This window comes from Nomascus leucogenys, chromosome 8 (assembly GCF_006542625.1).
Source record: "Nomascus leucogenys isolate Asia chromosome 8, Asia_NLE_v1, whole genome shotgun sequence".
Classification (NCBI taxonomy): Eukaryota; Metazoa; Chordata; class Mammalia; order Primates; family Hylobatidae; genus Nomascus; species Nomascus leucogenys.
This window is the reverse complement of record NC_044388.1, coordinates 2183612-2204854: the sequence shown is the minus strand read 5'-3', so window position 1 is coordinate 2204854 and position 21243 is coordinate 2183612. Positions and strand designations below refer to the sequence as shown.

At 57.5% G+C, this 21243-nt stretch overlaps 2 protein-coding genes and 1 long non-coding RNA gene across 4 annotated transcripts; 2 read left to right on the top strand and 1 right to left on the bottom strand.

Annotated features, from left to right (window-relative positions):
* Nucleotides 1-500: 500 nt before the first annotated feature.
* LOC115836311 lies at nucleotides 501-3985 on the bottom strand. The gene is made up of 2 exons (XR_004031255.1): nucleotides 3728-3985; nucleotides 501-694 (listed from the first exon to the last, which is right to left on the bottom strand). It is a non-coding gene; the product is annotated as an uncharacterized LOC115836311 (long non-coding RNA).
* AQP5 (aquaporin 5) lies at nucleotides 2912-6748 on the top strand. Of its 2 annotated transcripts, none has more exons than XM_030816601.1 (4): nucleotides 2912-3414; nucleotides 4553-4717; nucleotides 5153-5236; nucleotides 6057-6748. In XM_030816601.1, the coding sequence occupies exons 1-4, from the start codon at nucleotides 3052-3054 to the stop codon at nucleotides 6240-6242; spliced, it is 798 nt and encodes a 265-aa protein (XP_030672461.1). In that variant the 5' UTR covers nucleotides 2912-3051; the 3' UTR covers nucleotides 6243-6748. The 2 variants fall into 2 exon arrangements, with proteins under 2 accessions (XP_030672461.1, XP_030672462.1); XM_030816602.1 differs by lacking the exon at nucleotides 6057-6748 and adding an exon at nucleotides 5691-5763 and having other exon boundaries at nucleotides 2988-3414.
* A 7185-nt stretch (nucleotides 6749-13933) lies between these two features.
* Nucleotides 13934-18233, top strand: AQP6 (aquaporin 6). Its single transcript, XM_003252169.2, has 4 exons — nucleotides 13934-14669; nucleotides 15418-15576; nucleotides 15825-15905; nucleotides 16543-18233. Exons 1-4 carry the CDS (start codon nucleotides 14268-14270, stop codon nucleotides 16759-16761), a joined length of 861 nt encoding a protein of 286 aa, XP_003252217.1. The 5' UTR covers nucleotides 13934-14267; the 3' UTR covers nucleotides 16762-18233.
* The last annotated feature ends 3010 nt before the right edge of the window (nucleotides 18234-21243 follow it).

Genomic DNA, 21243 nt, shown 5'->3' with positions numbered 1-21243 from the left:
CTCCCTACCGCTTCTACCCCAGCCCTCAACTTCTCCCAGGGAACTCAGAAGTCCTCATATCAGGACAGGAGGGGAAGGGCTCTCCCTAAGACATTCAAATTCCCCCTGCCACAAATGGGGAGACCCATCACTCAGCTCAGAAAGATCTCGGGCATTCCTCTGGAGCTGGCAGGGCAGGGCCTGAGTGCTTGGGCAAAGAGAATTCCAAGACATAATAGGAGTTTATTGTGATGACTTGGGGACAGAGGGATTCTAGTGGTTAGAGAGATGGAAGGGCCTAAGACACAGGCCTAGGAAACAGGATCAGCTGCCCCGTGTGAGTAACCTTGACAGATGAAGTCTTCTTCTTTGGCCTCACCAGGCCCACTCCTGGTGACCAAGTCTGTGTGGCGACCTGTGGTTCCCATCTCAGGTCACTGTGTGACCCTAGGCAAGTGACCTCTGAGTCTGGGTTTCTTCATGGGTAGCTTGGAATCAAATCACACAGTGGAGGCCAATTATAATCTCTAACTTTGTAGATTATATTCGGAATCTCTAAAATGGCAAGAACAAGGTCTTGGCCTTTACAGTCCCTCATTAGTTCAAACCTTCAGGTCGGAGCTTCCCCTGGCAGCCCAGCCTCTTGTGAGCACCTGTGAGTCCTTTCATTCTGAGATGCTGGAGTTTGAGACCTGTGGACTCATGAAGACAGTGCCTGGGGAGAGAGGATGAGAAAGCAAGTGGAAGGGTGCGAACTGGAGGCAAGTTCAGCAGCAAAGGAGCATGGCCCCCAGTGACCTCTGGGGTCATCGGGGTCATTGTCCAGCCCAAGCCCCAGGCCCAGAAGAAAATCCTGCATACAACTGGCATGATTGGCTGGGGACAGAGCGCTGGGACCCATGGAAGAAAGGACAGACTGACCTCCGGCCTTAAGAGGAGAGCCTTGGGGGAGGAGCTGCTCCAGCAGGAAATGCCAGAGCTGGGCAGGAACAATAGCGGGGTTTCTTTAGCCCTTGTTTTCTTTGGCATCTTAGCTGCCACAGAGCCCAGAGCCCGCTCCTCCAAGTCCTTAGCATTCCTGCAGGCTCCTCCCCTCAGCCCTGCCTGACAAACTGACAGGGGAGGCACCTGTTCTCTACTTCCTCTGCACCCTCCCGCTGGACTCTTCCCCCAAGCTTAGCACCACACTAAACCCTCAAGGGACTTTTAAAATTAACAGTCACAACGTAAGGAGACTTTACTGAGCCTTATTCTGTGCCAGGCACTGTGCTAAGGGCTTCTCTAACACACATGGGGATGGGAGTCTTTAATGCAGCTCCTCTCCCGGGATCCTGGGGGTGGGTCCTCCCCCTCCTCTAAGCCCTGGTGAGCCCTCCAGCCTCATTCGCCACATGCCCCACCTGGAGTGGATGGGAAGAGGGAGGGGGTGGTATGTGAGGAGGCAGCAGGTCACAAAGCGGTTACAAGCTCAGAGGGAAGGGGGATGGGAACTGGAAGAAAGCGTCACCCAGAGCAGGGGTAGAAGAACTTGACTTTGGGGAAACTGAAAAAGACCACATGTAAGAGAGAGAGACATGGAAAATGAGGTAGAAACAGACAGAAAGAAAGGCACAAAAATTAAGAGGCAGAGGAAAGTTGAAAATAGCCAAGAGACAGAAACTGCAGGATGAGAGAAATGAATAGAGAGAGACAGAGAGACTAAGACATCAAAAGGCAGGAAGGAAAAACAGAAAATGAGAAGGTGTGTGAGAGAGAGAGAGATGGAGAGGTGGAGAACAGAGAGACTGAAATGAGAAAGAGACCTCTCGGAGAGAGACCGAGAGGAAGAGGCTGGCAGAGGGAGAGGGTGAGAGACCAAAGACAGAGACAAAAAGAGAAATAGGGTTTTGCAAAGATTGACAGAAACAGATTTCGAGGGGAGAGAGACCAAGACCAAGCGAGGGTTTGAAGGGGACTTAGGGGAGGTGGAGGAAGAGAAGGCGAGTCTTAGATCCAGGGTGAGGGGCTTCTAGCAGGAAGAGGGGAGACGCCAAGACCGTGCTTGGGAGGTCAGTGGTGCGTCTCTACCCTCCCTGCTCCCCCACTCCAACTCCCAGAGTCTCAAGGCCTCGCGTCACACCCCCCTTCCGTCCCGTCGACAAGGGGAACCCCGGCCTGGAAGAGGAGGCCTCCGGGGGTCCGTTGCCTAGTCCAGGTACTGCCCAGCTACCGGGCGTCGAGGATTGCGAAGCGTCGGGGCAGGCTGGCACGGTGCCCACTTTTCCCAAAACGCCAGCCTTCCAAGCCCAGAAGCTCGCCCGGCCCAGGCCGGGAGCGGCCCACGTCGGACGGCCGGACCGCCCTGCAGGACCCAGCCCGGCCCCCCGCCCCCGCCGCCGGCCGTAAGGGAGGTGAGCGGCGCCGACCTGCGGGACGAGCATCACTCCGACCCAGCCGGGGGTGAGGCGGGTCAGGATGCTCCGGTCGCAGGAGGAAAAGGAGGAGCTGGACCAAAAGCCCGAAGACAAGAAAAGGGGAAGGCCGCGCGCGGAGCGCAGTAAAGGCCGGCGGAGCTAGACGCCCCGAGGTCAGAGTGAAGCGCTGGGACCGAGCCCCGTCTCCCAGGGAGTCCGGGGCGCACGGCACCGACGAGAGCGCGGGAGCCAACCTGGGCGCATCATGCGCAGGGCCCGGGACGCTGGGCCGGTCTACACCGCCGCCTGGGTCACGTGGCCCGGACGGGCAGGCGGCTGCCCCGGCCGGGGGGCGGGGGTCGCGCCGGGGTTGCGCCGGACGACGGGGAGCGGCGGGGCCGCAGCGGCCTGGAGCCTCCCAACCCGCGCGCCGCGCTGGCCCCCGAGCGTGGGAGCCGCCCCCTGCCCCCCCGCGCCCGCCCCGCGCCCGGCCGCCCGCCCCCTATATAGTGCGCCCCAGCAGGACCCGCGTCAGGCCGCCAGCCTCCGAGTGGGCGCGGGACAGTGCGCGGCGCCCCGCAGCCAGGCCCCCGCCCCCGCCGCCTCCACCTCCTCCGCCGCCTGCGACCCAACGGGCGCCCCCCGCCGCGGCAGCTGCCGCCGGGCCCCCGCGACAACCATGAAGAAGGAGGTGTGCTCCGTGGCCTTCCTCAAGGCCGTGTTCGCCGAGTTCTTGGCCACCCTCATCTTCGTCTTCTTCGGCCTGGGCTCGGCCCTCAAGTGGCCGTCGGCGCTGCCTACCATCCTGCAGATCGCGCTGGCGTTTGGCCTGGCCATAGGCACGCTGGCCCAGGCCCTGGGACCCGTGAGCGGAGGCCACATCAACCCCGCCATCACCCTGGCCCTCTTGGTGGGCAACCAGATCTCGCTGCTCCGGGCTTTCTTCTACGTGGCGGCCCAGCTGGTGGGCGCCATTGCCGGAGCCGGCATCCTCTACGGTGTGGCACCGCTCAATGCCCGGGGCAATCTGGCCGTCAACGCGGTGAGTGCCCTGGGGGGGGGGGGTGGGAGCCACGACCCTGGGGTGGGCTCAGGACCAGGCCTCTTACCCCACCTGGAAAAAAAGGGGTGCCACAGAGTGGGCCAGCCCACACCCTTCACCAGGAAGGCAAGAGCCTCCCAAGGCCAGGAAGGCAAGAGCCTCCCAAGGCCAGGAAGGCAACTCTCCAGGCTGATGTGTGCCCCCTTCCTGCCCACCTCCTCTTCCCCTCCCCTCATGCTAGCCCACCCTGGTCTCTCTCAATGCCTGCTGCCCCTCCTCTCCTGCCGGAAACTTCTGCCTCCTCCTGTCTCACCTTTGAGCTCCACCTTCCTCCTGGGCCCCTCACCTCTCCCATCTCCTCAGTGGAGCGGTTGAGTAGAACCACCAGAGAAAAGCGGGCTGTCATCCTGGCTTTGGGTGACCCTGGCCTGTCTGTGCTTCATTGTTCTCAGCCCCTCCATGGGGATGGTCGTGTCTGCCACGGCAGGTGTCAAGGGGCTCACATTTAGAAACCGTAGATAGGAACCCCCTAATGTGGGGCCAGTGCAGAGCAGTCTCTGTTGAGTATTGGTTCCCGCTTTCCCCAACCTGTGCTCCTCCCCTCAACCCCGCACCCCTGCCTCCCTCCCACCTCCTGCAGCCCCAGAGTCAGCCCCCAACCCCATGCAAACTGGGTTCATTAATCAAACACAGAGGAGGATTTGCTCGGCCATTGTCAAGCTGTGAGTCAGCCGCACTGGAGAGACGGGTTTAAGGCTGGCACTGGCATGGGGCCAGGCACGGGCAGGAGGCCGGGATGGGGTATGAAGCAGGCAAACCGGGCAGCTGCCCGCAGGATGGAGGGTAAATGCCAGCTTGTAGGGGCTGGGGGTTGGGCAGAGCCATTGATAGGACCGTGTCTAGGAAAAGCTATCCTGACACTCTGCCCTTTGGCCACAGGCCTGAGCTTCAAGCCTGTGCAAACTGTGAAATGTATAGTGTCTTTCACAAATGGCTTCGCTGGGGTGATGTCCACAGGGCTTGGCTTCCAGGTGCCAAGGTGCTCTAAGTGTCCCTGGAGGCCAAAAGCCCTGCTCCCCGAGCCCCTGGCTATACAGCCAGAAGGTGGCCGGGATCCTAACCCGCCATCCCCTTGCAGCTCAACAACAACACAACGCAGGGCCAGGCCATGGTGGTGGAGCTGATTCTGACCTTCCAGCTGGCACTCTGCATCTTCGCCTCCACTGACTCCCGCCGCACCAGCCCCGTGGGCTCCCCAGCCCTGTCCATTGGCCTGTCTGTCACCCTGGGCCACCTTGTCGGAGTGAGCAGTACTGACATTGGGCTGGGGGGAGGGTGGGGCAGGCACTCAAGGCAAATAATGGAGCCCCAGAGCGGAGCCCACTTCAGATTGTTGAGTCCAGCAGAGTTTAAGGCCTGGATTTAGGGCTCCTGGACTCTGGCCTTACTGGGCCCCAGAATTGATCCCCCCAAAACCTCTGGGCCGAGGAAAGATGGGAGTAAGTAGGAGGTGGGACGGGACAGGAATCAAACCCAACCTCAGAGCAGAGAAGAGAGGAGGGCATAGTTAAGGGTCCATGGTTAGCCGAGCAGCTGGGATGCTTGGAGGGAGAGGTTGCCAGCCCGAGTTTGAGACCTGGCTGAGCCCCTGGACTGCAGTGTAACCTTGGGAGAGTCCAGCTTCTGTGGGAGTGGACCAGGATGTTGCTTTTCTCTCCACCACCCTGTCTCTCTCCAGATCTACTTCACCGGCTGCTCTATGAACCCAGCCCGCTCCTTCGGCCCTGCAGTGGTCATGAATCGGTTCAGCCCTGCTCACTGGGTGAGTCTGTCCCCTCCTCTGACTCCCTGGAGATGAGGGCCTGGAGACCCAGCAGTGGCAGCTCAGAGCTCACCAGACCTTCTGGATTCTGTGGGCTCAGAGCTTGGGGGTGGGCCAGGGAGTGGTGGCTGAGAGAGAAAGGGACACAGTAGGGGATGGGATTCAGCCAAAGGGGCAGAGGTGGCTTTGTATGGCCTGAACCGCTGGGGACAGGGATTATGTGTATCTGTCCGCTTAGGGAAGAGGCTCTGTACTGAACCTGGAGGTGCAGAGGGGCTCCGTGTCAATTCCCTTGAGGATTTGGTGTCTGTCCCTCTGGGTGTGTGTGTGCTGATCCTCTCTGATGTTTTATTTATCTGTCTCTGTTGAGGGGGTTGGGAAGTCTTCCTGTGGGTCTGTCCCTGCGGACAGTCTGTCTGCCCCTCCTTTGAAAGCTCATGGTCACTCTCTCCAGGGCCTGTTTCTATCCCTATGTGGAGGGGAGAAGTGCTCTGTTCATCTGTCTCTCTGAGGACCCACGTGTCCCCTCTGGAGGTTTATTTGTTTCTCTTTCCGGTGTGGTTGAAGGGGGCCTGTCCCTCTGGGAATCTGTCTGCCTTCTTTGAGGATCTGGGTGTCTGTGGTCCATGTCTCTGTCCCTGGGAGTGGTGTGTCAGTATGTCCGTCCCCGAGGTGGGAGGAAGTCTTTCTCCCTGAAGGTCTGGAAGTCTGCATGTCTGTCTCCTCTCAGGGTCCATGGGTCTGTCCTCTGTGGGGTGGGGGGCATCTGGTCTTCAAGGTCTGGGGCTCAGCGCCCTGACTCCTGCCCTGTCTCCACCAGGTTTTCTGGGTAGGGCCCATCGTGGGGGCGGTCCTGGCTGCCATCCTCTACTTCTACCTGCTCTTCCCCAACTCCCTGAGCCTGAGTGAGCGTGTGGCCATCATCAAAGGCACGTATGAGCCTGACGAGGACTGGGAGGAGCAGCGGGAAGAGCGGAAGAAGACCATGGAGCTGACCACCCGCTGACCAGTGTCAGGCAGGGGCCAGCCCCTCAGCCCCTGAGCCAAGGGGGAAAAAAAGAAAAAGTACTTAACACAAGCTTCCTTTTTGCACAACCAGTCCTCTTGGCTGAGGAGGAGGTGCTGGTCCCCCTGGCTGCACAGTTAGAGTGGGGAGAAGGAACCCATGATGGGACTCCTGGGGTAGGGGCCAGGGGCTGGGGTCTGCTGGGGACAGGTCTCTCTGGGACAGACCTCAGAGATTGTGAATGCAGTGCCAAGCTCACAGGCTGCAAGGGCCAGGCCAGAAAAGAGCGGGCCTGCAGCCTGCATGCCCCACCTTCCCCAACCCTTCCTCAAGAGCTGAAGGGATCCCAGCCCCTAGGTGGGCAGAGGCAGACCCTCCCCAGAGCTCCTTAGGAAGAAGACAGACTGTTTCATTGAATGCCGCCTTATTTATTTCTGGTGAGGATGCATGCGTGGGGCTGCTGGTGTTCAGAGCGGGGGCTACCCAATAAATCACTGATACTCACATTCCGCCCCTGTCTCTCCTCAGAGTGCCTTGAGACACTCTGGCCCATTGCCTCTCCTCTTTGTCATCCCACATCCTCCACCACGATCTCCACAGGGTACCAGGGGACCCCAGGACAAGTGCTCTGTGGGGAAAAAAGGGAGACTGAGACCATGGGAGGCCCAGAGAATCAGAGAGATGGGAACAGAGCAGGAGGAGACTGAGAGAGAGGAGACCGAATATCAAAATAGAGCTAGAGGCCAGGAAGGAGGGGTCCTCACTGCAGTCACCCTCCTCCCCTCCCCCTCAGCCATGTCAATCAAGTCCCTGCCACTTGAGGAGGGCTTGGCTGGCACTTGAGGGGAGTGCCAGGGTGTGACAGGCAGGGTGGAGGAGGAGTGAGCCAACCGCAGCCCCTCGAGATGGCAAGGGGGTGACCAGCCAGGTTCCATCACAGCCCTGGGCTCCTTTCTCTGCACCTTCATGTTTCAAAAAGGTGTCTTGCTGGGAGCCTGTGCCCAGAGGGAGCAGCCCCCCGTCCCCCACAGAAGCCACATGTGGCCCACCCCCTTTTCCAGGGCTTCTCTCTCATGCCTTGGCCCGCCAGTGTCCCCACCGTCCTCTCCTCTGGGCCTGAGCTCTGTCCTAGCCTGCTGTTGTCCCACCGTCACTGACACTCCTTAGGTAACCTCCTTAAACTCTCAGAGCCTCCATCTCTTCATCTGTAAAACGGGGATAAAATATCACTTTCCTCACAAGCTAGTTGTGGGGACGGGATGAGGCATGAGATGCCTGGGGCCAGTCAGCTTTCTGTGCGGAAAAGGCGGGAGGCCACGCAGTGAACAGCTCTGCACAGCCCAGCTTCGCAGTGAGCCCGGCCTGGAGTCAGTAACTACCCTCATTCCAATCTGGCCGCAGAACTTGGGGCAACATAAGCTCTCTGAGCTTTAAGGACCTTATCTGCCAAACAGGGGTACTTTTCCCGACCTCACGTGCTGTCGTGAGGAGAAAATGAGACCATGCCTGGAGCTAAAACGCTTGTATGAATGGTCAGGCGCCTTGGAGTGAGTGCTCATTATAGTAGTGTGAACAGAAACCCACAGGTGCCTGCCTAGTCTGGGGCCCCAGCCACATGCTTCTGCCCTCCTGGGGGTGTCTGGACCTGAGCGCCTGTCCAGCGGGGCCAGGAGACAGACTGAGAAGGGGTAGGGGAAGCTGTAGGTCTTGGCCAGCGAGAGGCAGTCCCAGGGGCTGGGGTGTGGAGCGGCAGACCCCCCAGCCTTCTCCACACTTAAGAGTCTAAGCATCTACAAGCGAGAGATCAGCCACTCATGTCCGCCCCCATAGGCTTACAGTAAACACCACGCGGCAGTGCGTGTGAGAACCCCGGGAGCCCAGGGAAGGAGCAGCCCCTCACCCACCGCGTCCCTTCCCACTTCTTCCAACCTGCCCCAGGCTGGGGGAGCCGGGCTGCAAGTGCCAGCTCTGGCCAGTAGGGGGCGACGTTGTCCACCGAATCCACAGCGTGGCGCCTAGTCGTCCACAAGCCCTAGGTCTGGGCTCTAGCCAGATGGGGGTGGAGTGGAGGACACAGGGAGTCCCTCATGCTTGAGTCCCCTGGGGCCACCTTGAGGCAGCCTATCCCAATGCACCCCCGCCCCACTATCCGGGTGGGGCGCAGAAGAGAGAGGAGCCCTTCCCCACTCAGTCTCCAGGAGACTCAGGTACGGACACAGCCATGACAAGGAGGATGGGCTCTTCCTCCAGCCCAGTGGGGACCACGGCAGGGTGGACAGTGGACCCTTGGTAGACAAACCCGCGGGGGCGGGCGAGGCACTCAGTCAGAGGGGGCCACCGGCCCTAAGCTTCCTGCAGGTTGCCTCGCCTGGCCCTCGAGCAAGCTTCCAGCTGGGGCTTGGGGCTGACAAGCGCCGTGGTTGGGGTGGTGTGGCCAGCAGGGGTCGCTGTGTCTGCGTGTTGGATCTTGCGGGAGCGGCAGTTCTGCGGGCCCACAAAGTCCCGCGCACACGCGCGCACACACACACTGACCCCACGCAGTCCGGGGCTCGCGGCCCTCAGTCGTGCCCGAGGGCTGCGTCTTCCGGGTGTGTGCGTCTCCTTCCCTCCGCACGTTCACTCGAAAGTGCAGAGCCACATCAGCCCTCCTCCAGCGTTCGCTCACGGGGCCACCGCGGGTCCAGACCCACGAGCCTGGCTCCGCGGGTTCTCCGAGGCACACCTGTGTGCCGTCCAGCGCAAGCACACACAGGCCCCGTCACCTCTGCTGCCCCTAAAGATGGAACCCAGGGAGAGTCTGGATTCTCCTGTGGGAGGCTCCCTTCCCCTTTCTCCCCCTCTTCCTCTCCCCAGGGCCTGCCAGTTCCCACCAGCTGGGAGGTGGACAAGGCGATATGGGGAGAGATGGAACAGGACCGGGAGGAGAGATGGAGAGCGGACAGAGGGGCTGGCTGTTGAGATGGGTGGACAGGAGGAAGGACATCTGGGAGGACCAGGTCTCTCCGCTCCTCTTGGCCTCAGCGTCCGCCTCCGTCGTGTGTGGATGAGGACATCAGACCTCCCGACCTTTCCAGGTTCTGTGGGGATCAGTGAGATGAGGCACGGGAAGCCATCTTGAATTCCCTCCCCATCAGTTTGTGTTCTCCCTCCTTTTCTCTCCGGGTACCTTCCTCCTTCTCCTCCCTTTCGCCCCCCTTACTTTCCCCAATCTCTGATAGGACTTCAGTCAGAGCTGCATTGACAGGCAGCCCTAAGCAGCCAGATAAGGAACCTTGGCAAAAGGTTTTTGAGCACGAATGAGCGTAAAGCTTGGCACTAGAGCCCAGTGCTGGCTGGGTCCGGGCACGTGCTGGCTAGGACAGGAAGCCAGGCCTGGAGCAAGCCCTGGTCAATGCCCACCTGGCCTCAGGAGGTGAAGGACCTTGTCCCAGGCCGGGCAGAGGTCAGGAGACTCAGCCCCAGGCTAGCTGGGGACAAGGGCTGCCGCTGCACTTAGCACTTTCAGGCTCCAGGGCCCAGGGCAGGTGCTGAGGTGCCTGTCTTGGAGCAGCCATGCAGCCCCGTCCCCACAGCTGTCTAACGGCAGGGGGCAGGGAAGTTACAATCCTAATCATTCACATTTTCTGACTTGGAGGCCCTCTCCTAGGTATCGGCACATTTACTCCTAACTACACACAGGGAGGAGGGAATTCTTCGCATCATCCCCATTGTATAAATGAAGATCTTGAGGTTAAGCAACTGCTTAGGGTGCAATGCACATGGCGGTGTTCACAATCCTTTCACTGGCCTCATCAGCAGCTCTCAACAGGTAAGCATTGCTGCCACTTGGCACCCATTGAACAAGGGCAGAAGCTGAGGCTAGGGCAGCTGAAAGGACTGGTAAGTGCCTGTCCACCGAGCCCTCTACTGGCCCTGCCTGAAGTGAGGGAAGCAGACAAGTATTCTTGAGCTACCGTGGGACAGCCCCCAGCCAGGGAACCCCCCACCCATGCCAGGGAGGAACAGCGCCCACGCTGCCCCCACAGCCATGCCCTGTCATCCCTTGAGCATTTATTGAATGACTCCTCTATGCCAGCCAGGGATGGATGTCTGTGCTGGAACAGTGGAGGCATTGAGGAGGCAGAGGCCACAACCAGCCCCTGGCTTTGCTCAAGCCCTGCTTCTCTAAGAAGCTTGCCCTGATTCTGCCGGAGAGGGAAATCAGGGCAGGCTTCGCAGAAGAACGGCACTTGAGCAAAGTCTTGAGAGACAAAAAGGAGAGGCATCCAAACTCCACAGCAAAGGGCTCGTTCTGGGGAACTCTGTCTGGCCTGTTTGGAGTAAAGGGTGCAGGGTGGGCAGTGGGAGGGGAGCCTTCCTTGCATGTTAAACACGGGTATTCAGACCTGATTCTGAGGCAATGGGGAACCATTGAAAGCTTTTGAGCAGAGGAGTAACTTGATGAGCTTTGCATTTTGGAAGGATCTCTCTGACCGTGAGTGGAGAGGAGAGTGGTGTGGAAGGGCACAGCATAGTCTGAGAGCCCAGGAAGGAGGTTAATGCAGTCATCCTGGAGAGGTGATAAGGGCTGCACTGGGCCAGTGGCAAGTGGGGACGGAAAGAGGTGTCAAATATGAGAAAGAGCTACCAGGAACCTGGTACCAGGAACCTATTTGCTGTGGGCTGGGGGAAGGGGAAGCACCAGATGGTTCCTGTGTTCTGGCCTGGGCAACTGAGTGAGAGTGGGGTGAGGAGGAGCAGGCCGGAGGGTCCAGTGAGAGGTGAGTGGGTCTGGAGTTCAGGAGAAAGATCTGGGCCAGAGACAGTGTTGAGAGTCGACAGTACCTGCAGGGTGTGGAAGTCACAGGTGGGAGCAGGGCTGCCCAGGCACACTCATCAGGAGTGAGGGACCATCGGCCAGGAGTAGACAAGGCCCGGCTTAAGGATCAGCAGAAGAGAAGCCAGCCATGGAGGCCACGTGGCAGAGATGCCCTCACAGAGATGGGAGGACAGCCAGGAGATGTGCCTCAAAGGCAGGGAAAAAGAGGCGTCAGGAAGGAGATGGCCAGCAGCCCACGTGCCACAGGGGGCTGGAGAGGAACTCATGCTGGCCTTTGCCAGAGCGTTTCAGTAGCCGGGGGCCGGGGCTGTTGTGCAGTGGATAGGTGCCTGGGACCTTGACTCCAAACCATGATCTTTCACTGCTCTGTGACTATGCAGGCACGTTTATAGGGAAGAAGTCAAGAGAAGGGGAAGCCTGAAAGCCACAGGTGAGACTGGGAAAGGCCAAGAGAGGGTCCCAGTCACTCAAAGGGAGCCAGAAGTCCAAGGAGGGTCCCCCGACCCCGACTTGTACACCGGAGAAGGGCTGCCTCTACTTCAAGGCCACAGGGCAGCTGGTGAGGGCACAGGGCGGCTGCAGGTTGAGTTTGGCTGGGAGGGAGGATGGGAAGAAGTCTTGCCTGGTAGCTTGGCTTTCTAGGTAGGGTGGGAGGCAAGGGTGGGTGCTCTGCTGAGAGAAAGCCAGAGTGAGCCGAATACTTGAAGAGAGTGGGGGAGGTTTAAAGAATTGGGGGAGAGCTGTGGAAGGATTGCTGAGCAGAGCTGCGATCCCTGCTGGGGCCAGAGACCATGAACTTGTCATGGCAGCAGTCTGCACGACTGAGCGAGTTTCTCCAGCAGTGCTCAGCAGCACAGATGGGGGGCAGAAAGGCGTGGAAGAGGATGAGAACAGAGACATGCAGAGGGACGGGGTGGAGAGGACAGGGAGCCAGGACCATGGAGCACTGGCAAGAGCCTGCTCAGGGTGAGATGCCCAGGAGTTCCCTGGAGAGGACAGGGGGAAGTCGAGACAGCAGGGAGAACAGAAGGGAATGGGTGAGGGATGTTACTGGGACTCAGACAGGGACTGGGGAGGAACAGAGCCTGTGGTCCAGAGTTAAGATGTTTCTCTTGAAGATATCAAAGGGCTCAATCCCAGGTCGGGGAAGGTATGAGTATGAGGCTGAAATGCAGCAGACATGGTCATCTGCCCCGGGAAGTCAAGAAGTTTTTATTCACTCATTCATTCAACAAATATTTATTGGGCACTTACTGTGCCAATCTCTGTGCAAGACACTATATGCAGGGGTGAACAAAACTTGGTTCCTGCCCCCCAAAGGCCTCCCCGCCTTGCCTCATTGGGGAGACACATTCACATCACGACAGCACGCTGTGGGGACTGCAGTGTAGGAGAATGCCTAGGTGTGGTGGGAGCACGCAGAAGGGTCCCCACCCAGGAAAGGAGCAAGCGACGTCAAAGCTGAGCCTTTGGAATGAGAGTTACCCAAGCAGAGGGAGTGCAAGGGATCTCCAAGAAGAGGAGAGAGCTTTTTCCAAGGAGAGGCCAGCAAGAGTGTGCATTTGGTGAAACCAGAGGGTAACGGAGTGGGGAGAGGTGAGGTGGAGCCGCAGGGTCCCTGAAGGCAGGCACAGAGCTTCAGAGAGATGGGAGGCTTGGAAGGGATTTTAGCAGGGGAGCAGCATGATCAGATTTGCATTTTAGCACTCGGGCTGCAGTATGGAAAATTGATTGGAACGGAGCAAGGGAGCAGACAGAGAGACTGGTTAAAGGCTGCAGGGCGGCAGGGGTGGCAAAAAAGAGGGCGCAGTCAGGAGATATTTAGGATTCAAAATCAGCAGGACTTGATGCTTTTCGTGGATGGGGGAAGGAGGGAGAAAAGGGTCAAGGATGCTTCCCAGATGCCACCAGCTGAGCTGCAGAAAACAAGAGGAGAACATGGGGGTTGGGGGGGGGTACCAGGAGACAGGAGGATCACATCTGGAGACAGATTGCGTTTGAGGAGCCTGAGAACAACCAGGGGACATCTGTGGGCAGGTAGCTATGCCAGGGATGAGGTCAGGACAGCCAGCTGTGGTTAAGGGGAAGACTGTTATTTCAATAGCTTGGCAGACTCTTCTTAGGGAGAGACACTTTTGTTTGAGAAAATACCTTGCTATCTGCTAGCGTTAAAAGGGGAAAGCCTAGGGCATGAGTGATCATAGGGCCAGGGAAAACCTAGGGCCTGGGTGACCGTAGGGCCAGTGCAGCCACAAAAAAAATGGTTAAGCTGCCTTATGTGAGAAAGGAGTGAAATCTGTTTGGCCCCTGAGAGCAGGAGAGCAGAGAGGGAGGAGCCGAGAAGGGAGGGGAGCGCGGGGGAGGGCAGGGAGGCAGGAGGAAGTGAGTGAAGGGCCAGTGGAAATTTCCCCTGGTGGACAGCAGAGGTGCCCATGGCGTTGTGTGATCCGACACGGTTTGAGTCGCTGTGGAATAAACCCCTTCTCCACCTGCCCCTGTGCAACCCCACGGGCCGCAGTGTCCGCAGTGTCCTTGGTAAAGTCGACTGTATTCACGTCTACATTCTGTGAGTGTGGGTATAGGTGGGAGTGGAGGAGAGGACTTACTTTCTGGGTTTATGGGCACGGTGTGGTGTCAGCCCATTTGGAAGCAAAACCTAGATATGGAGGGGGCCAGACGAACAGGACCTGGGAATGCACAGGACCCCCTGAAGCAGGCCGGGGATCTGAGTGATCTTGCTGTATCTAAGCTGACATTGGAACATCAACAGTGTGAAATCCCATGACCCCCGCTGCCCTGCACCTGCAACCCTCAGGCTAGACCTTGGACCGTCTACAACACGAGTCAGGCCCAACCTGCCCTGGAAATCGTCGTAGGAGGTTCCAGCTCAGTGCCCAGAGACAGCCCCCACATCCCACCCCATCAGGTAAGCTCAGGCTGGAGCAGGCATGTAAGCAACACCCCTCATTCCACCCCTGTACACACGCATAACCCCATCCGCCTGCGCCCTGCCAGTCTGACCAGCACAGTCCTGGGGACAGGAGCGTGGTGGAGGAGCTGCAGGTGGGGGCCAGAGGAGCCTCCACAGAGAACAAAAGCCAGGGTCAGCCAGAGACAGGACACCAGAAGAGACAGAGGAGATCAGAGACCAGAGGAACAGAGAAGAGGCCCCAGAGCAAAGCAAGGAACAGCCAAGGCACCAGGACATGGATGCAGTGGAGCCAGGGGGACGTGGCTGGGCCAGCGTGTTGGCGTGCAGGCTTTGGAAAGCCATCAGCAGGGCGCTGTTTGCAGAGTTCCTGGCCACGGGGCTGTATGTGTTCTTTGGCGTGGGCTCAGTCATGCGCTGGCCCACAGCACTTCCCTCCGTGCTACAGATTGCCATCGCCTTCAACCTGGTCACCGCCATGGCTGTGCAGGTCACCTGGAAGGCCAGCGGGGCCCACGCCAACCCCGCCGTGACGCTGGCCTTCCTCGTAGGCTCCCACATCTCTCTGCCCCGTGCTGTGGCCTATGTGGCTGCCCAGCTGGTGGGGGCCACGGTGGGGGCTGCTCTGCTTTATGGGGTCATGCCGGGAGACATCCGAGAGACCCTTGGGATCAATGTGGTAGGTGCAGGGAGGGGCACCTGGAGGGCCAGGAGGCGGGAATGCGCACAAGTGGTGCAGGTGGAGGCCAGGACGGAGGCGAGGGAGCAAAGGAGGAAACAAGTCAGCTGCAGGCTCCACATCCTCCCAGGCTGGGCCCCAGGACCCAGAGGACTGGGACTTTGACCTCAGTCTAGGCAGAATAGAAATGGGATAGTGGCGCGAAGAACAGGTGGAGAAGGAAGAAGCCACATAAAGGGGAAGGAATAGAAGGACCAGGCATTTAAGGGTAGACGCGGCCAAGGGAGTGCGGGGACTGTGGGCAGAGAAGGGGACCCCATGAGGACTTCATTTTTCTCCTAGGCTCTACCCACGTCCTCTGCTCTCCGATTGTCCCCAAGTTCTTCCCTCCACCTCGAGGCCTGCCTCACTCGCCCCTTCTCCATTTCCTAACCATCTGTGTTCCACCTTCTTCCCCCAAATCTCCTCCTTCCACACCTGCTGCCAGTCTCCTCTCAAGCAAGCCTCCTGAACCACTGGCCCCAACCAACCCACTAGTGGGGCGGGAGGAGCGCCACTCACTTCTGCAGGGAGCAAGGGTCCCGAGCAGATATGGACCCCTCTGCACAGACCTCCCGAAGTCCTGAAGCTGGGCGGCAGTGAGGTGTCACCCACTTCCAGCTGAGGAGACCAGGCCCAGTGACAGGGGTTTCTCTGTGTGTCCGTGGGCAGAGCCCGCGTCTAGTCCACAGTAACTCCCTCCGTCCAGGTCCGGAACAGCGTCTCAACTGGCCAGGCGGTGGCAGTGGAGCTGCTTCTGACCCTGCAGCTGGTGCTCTGTGTCTTCGCTTCCACCGACAGCCGCCAGACATCGGGCTCTCCGGCCACCATGATTGGGATCTCTGTGGCACTGGGCCACCTCATTGGGGTAAGGAGCAGAGGGGACACCGTGCACATGCACACACCGGGTCCATCCCCGGGGAAACTGTGGAGCCCCGAAGGCCAGGCAGTGTCCCTCCCTGAGCCCCTCGTGCCTTGAAGCCAAAGTGGTATCCCCTGCACTCTAGGCCCAGGATATGGCACTACAGAGGCCATGGCTGGGGCTAAGGCTCTGAGCCAGGACTGAGAAATGATCCCCTCTCAGGCCCGCCTTAAACCTTCTCCCACCCTGACCAGATCCACTTCACTGGCTGCTCCATGAATCCAGCCCGCTCCTTCGGCCCTGCTATCATCATGGGGAAGTTCACAGTCCACTGGGTGAGCCCCTGTGCTGGCAGCCCGGGGGAGGGAAGGGAGCCTGAGTTACCTATAGACGGTGGGCTTCACTCGCAGCTTCCCTAAGCTCAGAAGGCCAGGGTGAATGTGCTGGCTGGGACTTCCTTTCTTTTCGGCTTCAGTCTCCCAGGATACCCAGTGGACTGGCAAGAAATGGGCCAGGGCAGGAGCTGCAGCCTTGGCCCAGACTTTTCAGTCCTGGCTGTTTCCTTATTCACTTTCTCCAGCTGGACCAATTTTCAAACTTGGATAAAGAAAAAGACAAACAGAAATAGACACACACACCAGCAGAGACAGAAACAGCAATAGCCAGGACTCATGGCTAAAACGGGGGAAGTGAGAGGAAAGAGGCGGGGGTGGGTGAGGAGACTGGCCCCAGGCCCCAGCCACGGCTGCAGAGCCTGGGCTCAGCCCCAGGGAGGGCAGGGAGAGCAAGGGGCAAGGTCCCCTTACCTTGTGGGCTTGGGAGACACGACTCGTGATTCTCAAATTTAGCAGCTTACAGACAGTTGAGGGAGACCTGGGAGATCCAGTTGGCACTAGGGAAGCAGGCAGCGGTCCCAGAGCCACCGGTGGTCCTGAGAGCTCCTGGGTGGGGTGACGACATCCTTCTCCTCAGGTCTTCTGGGTGGGGCCCCTGATGGGAGCCCTCCTGGCCTCGCTGATCTACAACTTCGTCCTGTTCCCCGACACCAAGACCCTGGCCCAGCGGCTGGCTATCCTCACAGGCACTGCAGAGGTGGGGACAGGGGCAGGGGCAAGGGCAGGGGCAGGGGCGGAGCCCCCGAAGAAGGAATCCCAGCCGGGTTCGGGAGCCGTGGAGATGGAGAGTGTGTGAAACAGCCTAGGCCTGGCCACGCCCTTGGGCTTTCTGCCTTGCAGGGCCTGCCTGGAGGTTCTTCCTGGGGGTGGCGGGAGGGGGAGGCTTGACCTCTTGTCCTGACCAGGTGGGCCGGAGGGGACAAGCCCTATCCCTGGCATTACATTTCTAGGTAGAATCTGGGAGTGAATTTGTCCCATTCCCTCTCCGTAGGGCTTCCCCACCTCTCAGTGGGACAGAGCAGAGGGAGGCAGGGGATTTAGGATCGCCCTCCCCTCCTCTCACCCATCGGACCCCATAGGAGTCCTGACCCCCAGATACTCAAGTCTTGGGGAAGAAAGGAATGGGAGCCCAGACAGCCACTCTGCTTAGACGTGGGAGCTATAGGGACCTCAGGGAGCCCCAACTTCTTACCTACCCAGGAAACCCTTGGTCCGGAGGGGACAGGCTGTCTGGAGGAATCAGGCCCTGGGATAGCCTCTGAGCTCCTGGGTGGGGGTTTCTCTGCCCTTGGGTGTGGTTTTGGGGGGTATATTTCCTCCTTCAGACTGGGGGCTTCCTGAGGACAGAGACTGCTCTACCAATAGATCTTTGTTTGTTTGTTTTGAGACAGAATCTTGATCTGTTACGCAGGCTGGAGTGCAGTGGTGCGATCTCGGCTCACTGCAACCTCTACCTCCTGGGTTCAAGGGATTCTCCTGCCTCAGCCTCCCAAGTAGCTGGGATTACAGGTGCCCGCCACCATGCCCAGCTAATTTTTTGTATTCTTAGTAGAGATGGGGTTTCACCATATTGGTCGGGCTGGTCTCAAACTCCTGACCTGAGGCGATCTGCCCACCTCGGCCTCCCAAAGTGCTGGGATCAGACATGAGCCACCACGCCCGGCCTCTCCCAATAGGTCTTTATTCCTCACTCCTCCAAAAGCTCTGGAGAGGCCCCCACCCTTGAGAAGAACTGACACAGAGAAGAACATTTTCTCAGGCTCGTAGAGGGGTGGCATAGAGGAAGGGAGGTTTGAGCCAGACAGGCCTTTCCCAGGGGAGCCTCCTCCCAAGTGCTTGCCCCAGCTCCCACCCCACAGCCCACTCTCAGGCAGGAACAATCCTTAGAGGGGAAGTGCCCATCTAGTCATTGATTCATGACCCGGGTCAAAGAAGCCATCTCCAGGCTCTCCGTCAGCATTACAGGATCCCCAAAAAGCTGTTGAATAAGCCCTAAGGGTGGTAGGAACCCAGGAGGGACCCAGGAAACTAAGATTTGAGATTCAGTGCCTCTGAAAGACTACCAGAATCTGAATTGGTTTAATAGTTAAAGGCTGCTGTAGACTTATTCTGCCCACAACTTGGGGTCCTATCTGGATCTCGGCTTCTCCAGCTGTAAAATGGACACACAATCCTCCTCCAGGGCCTGCTGTGAAATCAAGAAATTGGAAAATACTTTCAGAAGTTAAAATGCTAGAAAAACAACCCCAATAAATGATGATTATTGTTGCTGTTACTGTAATTATTGGGTTTGAAGACAATTGCTGTTGGTAATGAGAGGGAGGAGGGGAAAAGAGAGAGAGAAAGATGACTGAGAGGGAGGGAAGAGAGACTGGGTTTTCTCTCACATCATTGGATCTACTTAACCAGGGACCCTGTGTCCTCTTCTCCTGGGTCAGCTGACCTTGAGCCTTTGTGGGTGTGAGGGGCTGTGGGAGGGCCCTGGAATGAAGAGGCGAGCCAATAAAATCAGTTCTTCTCATCTCTATGACGCCCATCACTATGGTACCCTAAGATGCAGCAGCCAAATTCATATAAAAGATGGGTCCTGGCGGCCAGGCGCGGTGGCTCACGCCTGTAATCCCAGCACTTTGGGAGGCTGAGGCGGGCAGATCACAAGGTCAGGAGATCGAGACCATCCTGGCCAACATGGTGAAACCCTGTCCCTACTAAAATATAAAAAATTAGCCGGGCGTGGTGGCACGTGATTGTAGTCCCAGCTACTTGGGAGGCTGAGGCAGGGGAATCACTTGAACCCGGAAGGTAGAGGTTTCAGTGAGCCGAGATCACGCCACTGCACTCCAGCCTGGTGACAGAGCAAGACTCTGTCTCAAAAAATAAAAAAAAAAAATGGGTCCTGGCCTGGTGCGGTGGCTCCCACCTGTAATCCTAACACTTTGGGAGGCCAAAGTGGGAGGATCGCTTAAGGCCAGGAGTTGGAGACCAGCCTGGACAACATGGCAAAACCCTGCCTCTACAACAAATTAAAAGCTTAGCCAGGCATGATGGCTCACACCTGTAATCACCAACATGTTGGGTGGCCCAAGCAGGAGGATTGCTTGAGGCCAGGAGTTTGAGACCATCCTGGGCAGCATAGTGAAACTTCATCTCTATTATTTAAAATAAAAAATTAATTAAATTAAAATACAAACAAAAGATAGATCCTTTTTAATGATATCTCCTGAGGGACTGGGGATGGGGGAAAGGCTGCCCAAGTCTTCCAAGGGCAGCGTGGCAGGCCCAGCCTGTGACCAGTGCAGCAGCTGAATCCCTGGTGTTCATGGCCCCAGTAGCTGTGCTCAGCGTTCTGTAATATCAGTGCAGATACTACTCACATCTCTCCAAGCTGGGCCCCACTCATCCATCTTCACAATCTCTTAGAGTCCAAGGCTGCCTGTGTCCTTTTATGAGCAGGGAGAGCTGGGTGTCTGTATGTATGCATGTATGAGAGCGTATGTGTAAACACAGGACATGATTGACTTGCTCAAGGTCACCCGGTTCAGGAGCACGAACACTTAAGGTCTCCCGAGCTCCCAGTTTAGAATTTTCCAAAATAGAGCTCCTGGGGGGCTGATACAAGCTGCAGCCCCAGGAAGGAAGGAAACAGGAACTAGAGGATTGAAGGGGATGGGGGTGTGGAGCTCCTACAGTAGGCTCTTAAGCTCCTTGACAAATGATCACTGCTTTTTGTCCCCAGAGCCAAGCACACACTGGGTGCTCAATATAAGTTTGATGAATGAATAAGGCTGGGCAGTTGGGGAGGACGGGAGGCAGTAATAGATCAAGAGGAGAAAATTTCAGGAGTTACAGCTCCAAATAAGCCAGTATGACAGCAGCTGAGAAGCCTATGCTTCCAGGCAGGGGCTGGGGAGAGGGTGCATCGCCAGATATTTGCTGTTCCACCCACAATTTCAGAACAAGCTTCACAACGTCTGTCCCAGGAACTTACAGGCCAAAATATGAGGGGTTGCCTGAAGAGAAAGCTGAGGGGCTATTTTCACTAACAGTTCTTCAAAGCAGTTCGCTGTCAGGACAGAGCAGGAGGGAATAAGTTTCCTGAGAAGTGGGGAATTAGGTTAGCCTCTGAAGAGCATCCAAGGTTAGACGTGGAAATAAGTAACCAAAGGTTCGCTTCCCCTCCTCTGGAGCCCTTTAATAGGACAGCAGGCCATCTGTTTGGATGAGGGAAGGGCTGGCCTTTGGAGAGCTGAATCTCAGTAGCTCCAGCTGGGGGAAGCAGACTTCATTGGCATAGCCCCTGGGCCTGGATGGGGGCAGGGGACATGGGGAGGACAGAGACCCAACCAGGCCAGCCCTTGGTGTGCATTCCCTTCCTCCTGTTTGTCAGGGAAGTTTTTAATTAATGGTGTGTAATCTGATCTGACCCTTCTCCCTGCTGAGCACTGCCTTCAATCAGTGGAGCCATCTGCAATTGCAATTCATAATTCTCCCAAAAGGGAGGGGGACTCGGGCCGGGTGCCTTGGTGATTAATACAATTAGCCTTTTATGTTGATGATTGTCTTAGCAGGAGCAGATGATGCTGTGCTGGGAGCCTGGGCGGTTGTGTCCCGATTGGCTGGCAGGAAGCCCCTCTCCGCTTCCCACCCCCACTGTTCATCTTCAACCTACTACCTCCAGGTATAAAGAGGACAGGCCTCATCTGGGGCCATACTGTGCAAGGGGGAAAAGGCCAGGAAAGGGTCGGGCTCTGAGCCACATTTGGTCTCCTAGGACTGAAGGAAGGGTAGAGTCACACCATGATCTGGGCGCTTTTACATTCCAAAGAAAATCACTTTCACCTAAAGGATTGTGTGGATCAAAGTTAAAAAAAAAAAAACTACATAAACGTAGATCAGGAGTTGACAGGGTTTAAATATAGGCTCAGGCACTTAGCAGCTGTGTGAACTTGGGCAAGTTACTTAAGGATCCTGAGCCTCACTTTCCTCATCTGGAGGATGGAGTACAGTCAAAAGGGTGCTGGAAGAACTACATGAAATGTGTGTGTGTTTCACACCATGCCTGACAGGCAGTCAGATCTCAATCAGTGGTAGCTATTTTTACCACCATCATCATTGCGGTAGATTGCGTTCTGTCTGCGTAAGTTCAGCTACTTCCCCTGCAGTTTCTAATGAGGCCTGGGCTATTACTAAAGAAGGGATCACATCCTTCCCATACCCCAGGCTTAGCTTGAGCTGAGGGGGGATGGGGGGGAGAGAGTTTATGAGTGTATTTGGGGGA

Excerpts from the sequence above, each read along its gene's own strand:
- AQP6 (XM_003252169.2), top strand. The coding sequence starts at position 14,268 with ATGGATGCAGTGGAGCCAGGGGGACGTGGCTGGGCCAGCGTGTTGGCG. Across the intron at positions 14,670-15,417 it reads AGACCCTTGGGATCAATGTG|GTCCGGAACAGCGTCTCAAC; the intron begins GTAGGTGCAGGG and ends CCCTCCGTCCAG. Across the intron at positions 15,577-15,824 it reads CACTGGGCCACCTCATTGGG|ATCCACTTCACTGGCTGCTC; the intron begins GTAAGGAGCAGA and ends CACCCTGACCAG.
- AQP5 (XM_030816601.1), top strand. The coding sequence starts at position 3,052 with ATGAAGAAGGAGGTGTGCTCCGTGGCCTTCCTCAAGGCCGTGTTCGCC. Across the intron at positions 3,415-4,552 it reads GCAATCTGGCCGTCAACGCG|CTCAACAACAACACAACGCA; the intron begins GTGAGTGCCCTG and ends ATCCCCTTGCAG. Across the intron at positions 4,718-5,152 it reads CCCTGGGCCACCTTGTCGGA|ATCTACTTCACCGGCTGCTC; the intron begins GTGAGCAGTACT and ends GTCTCTCTCCAG.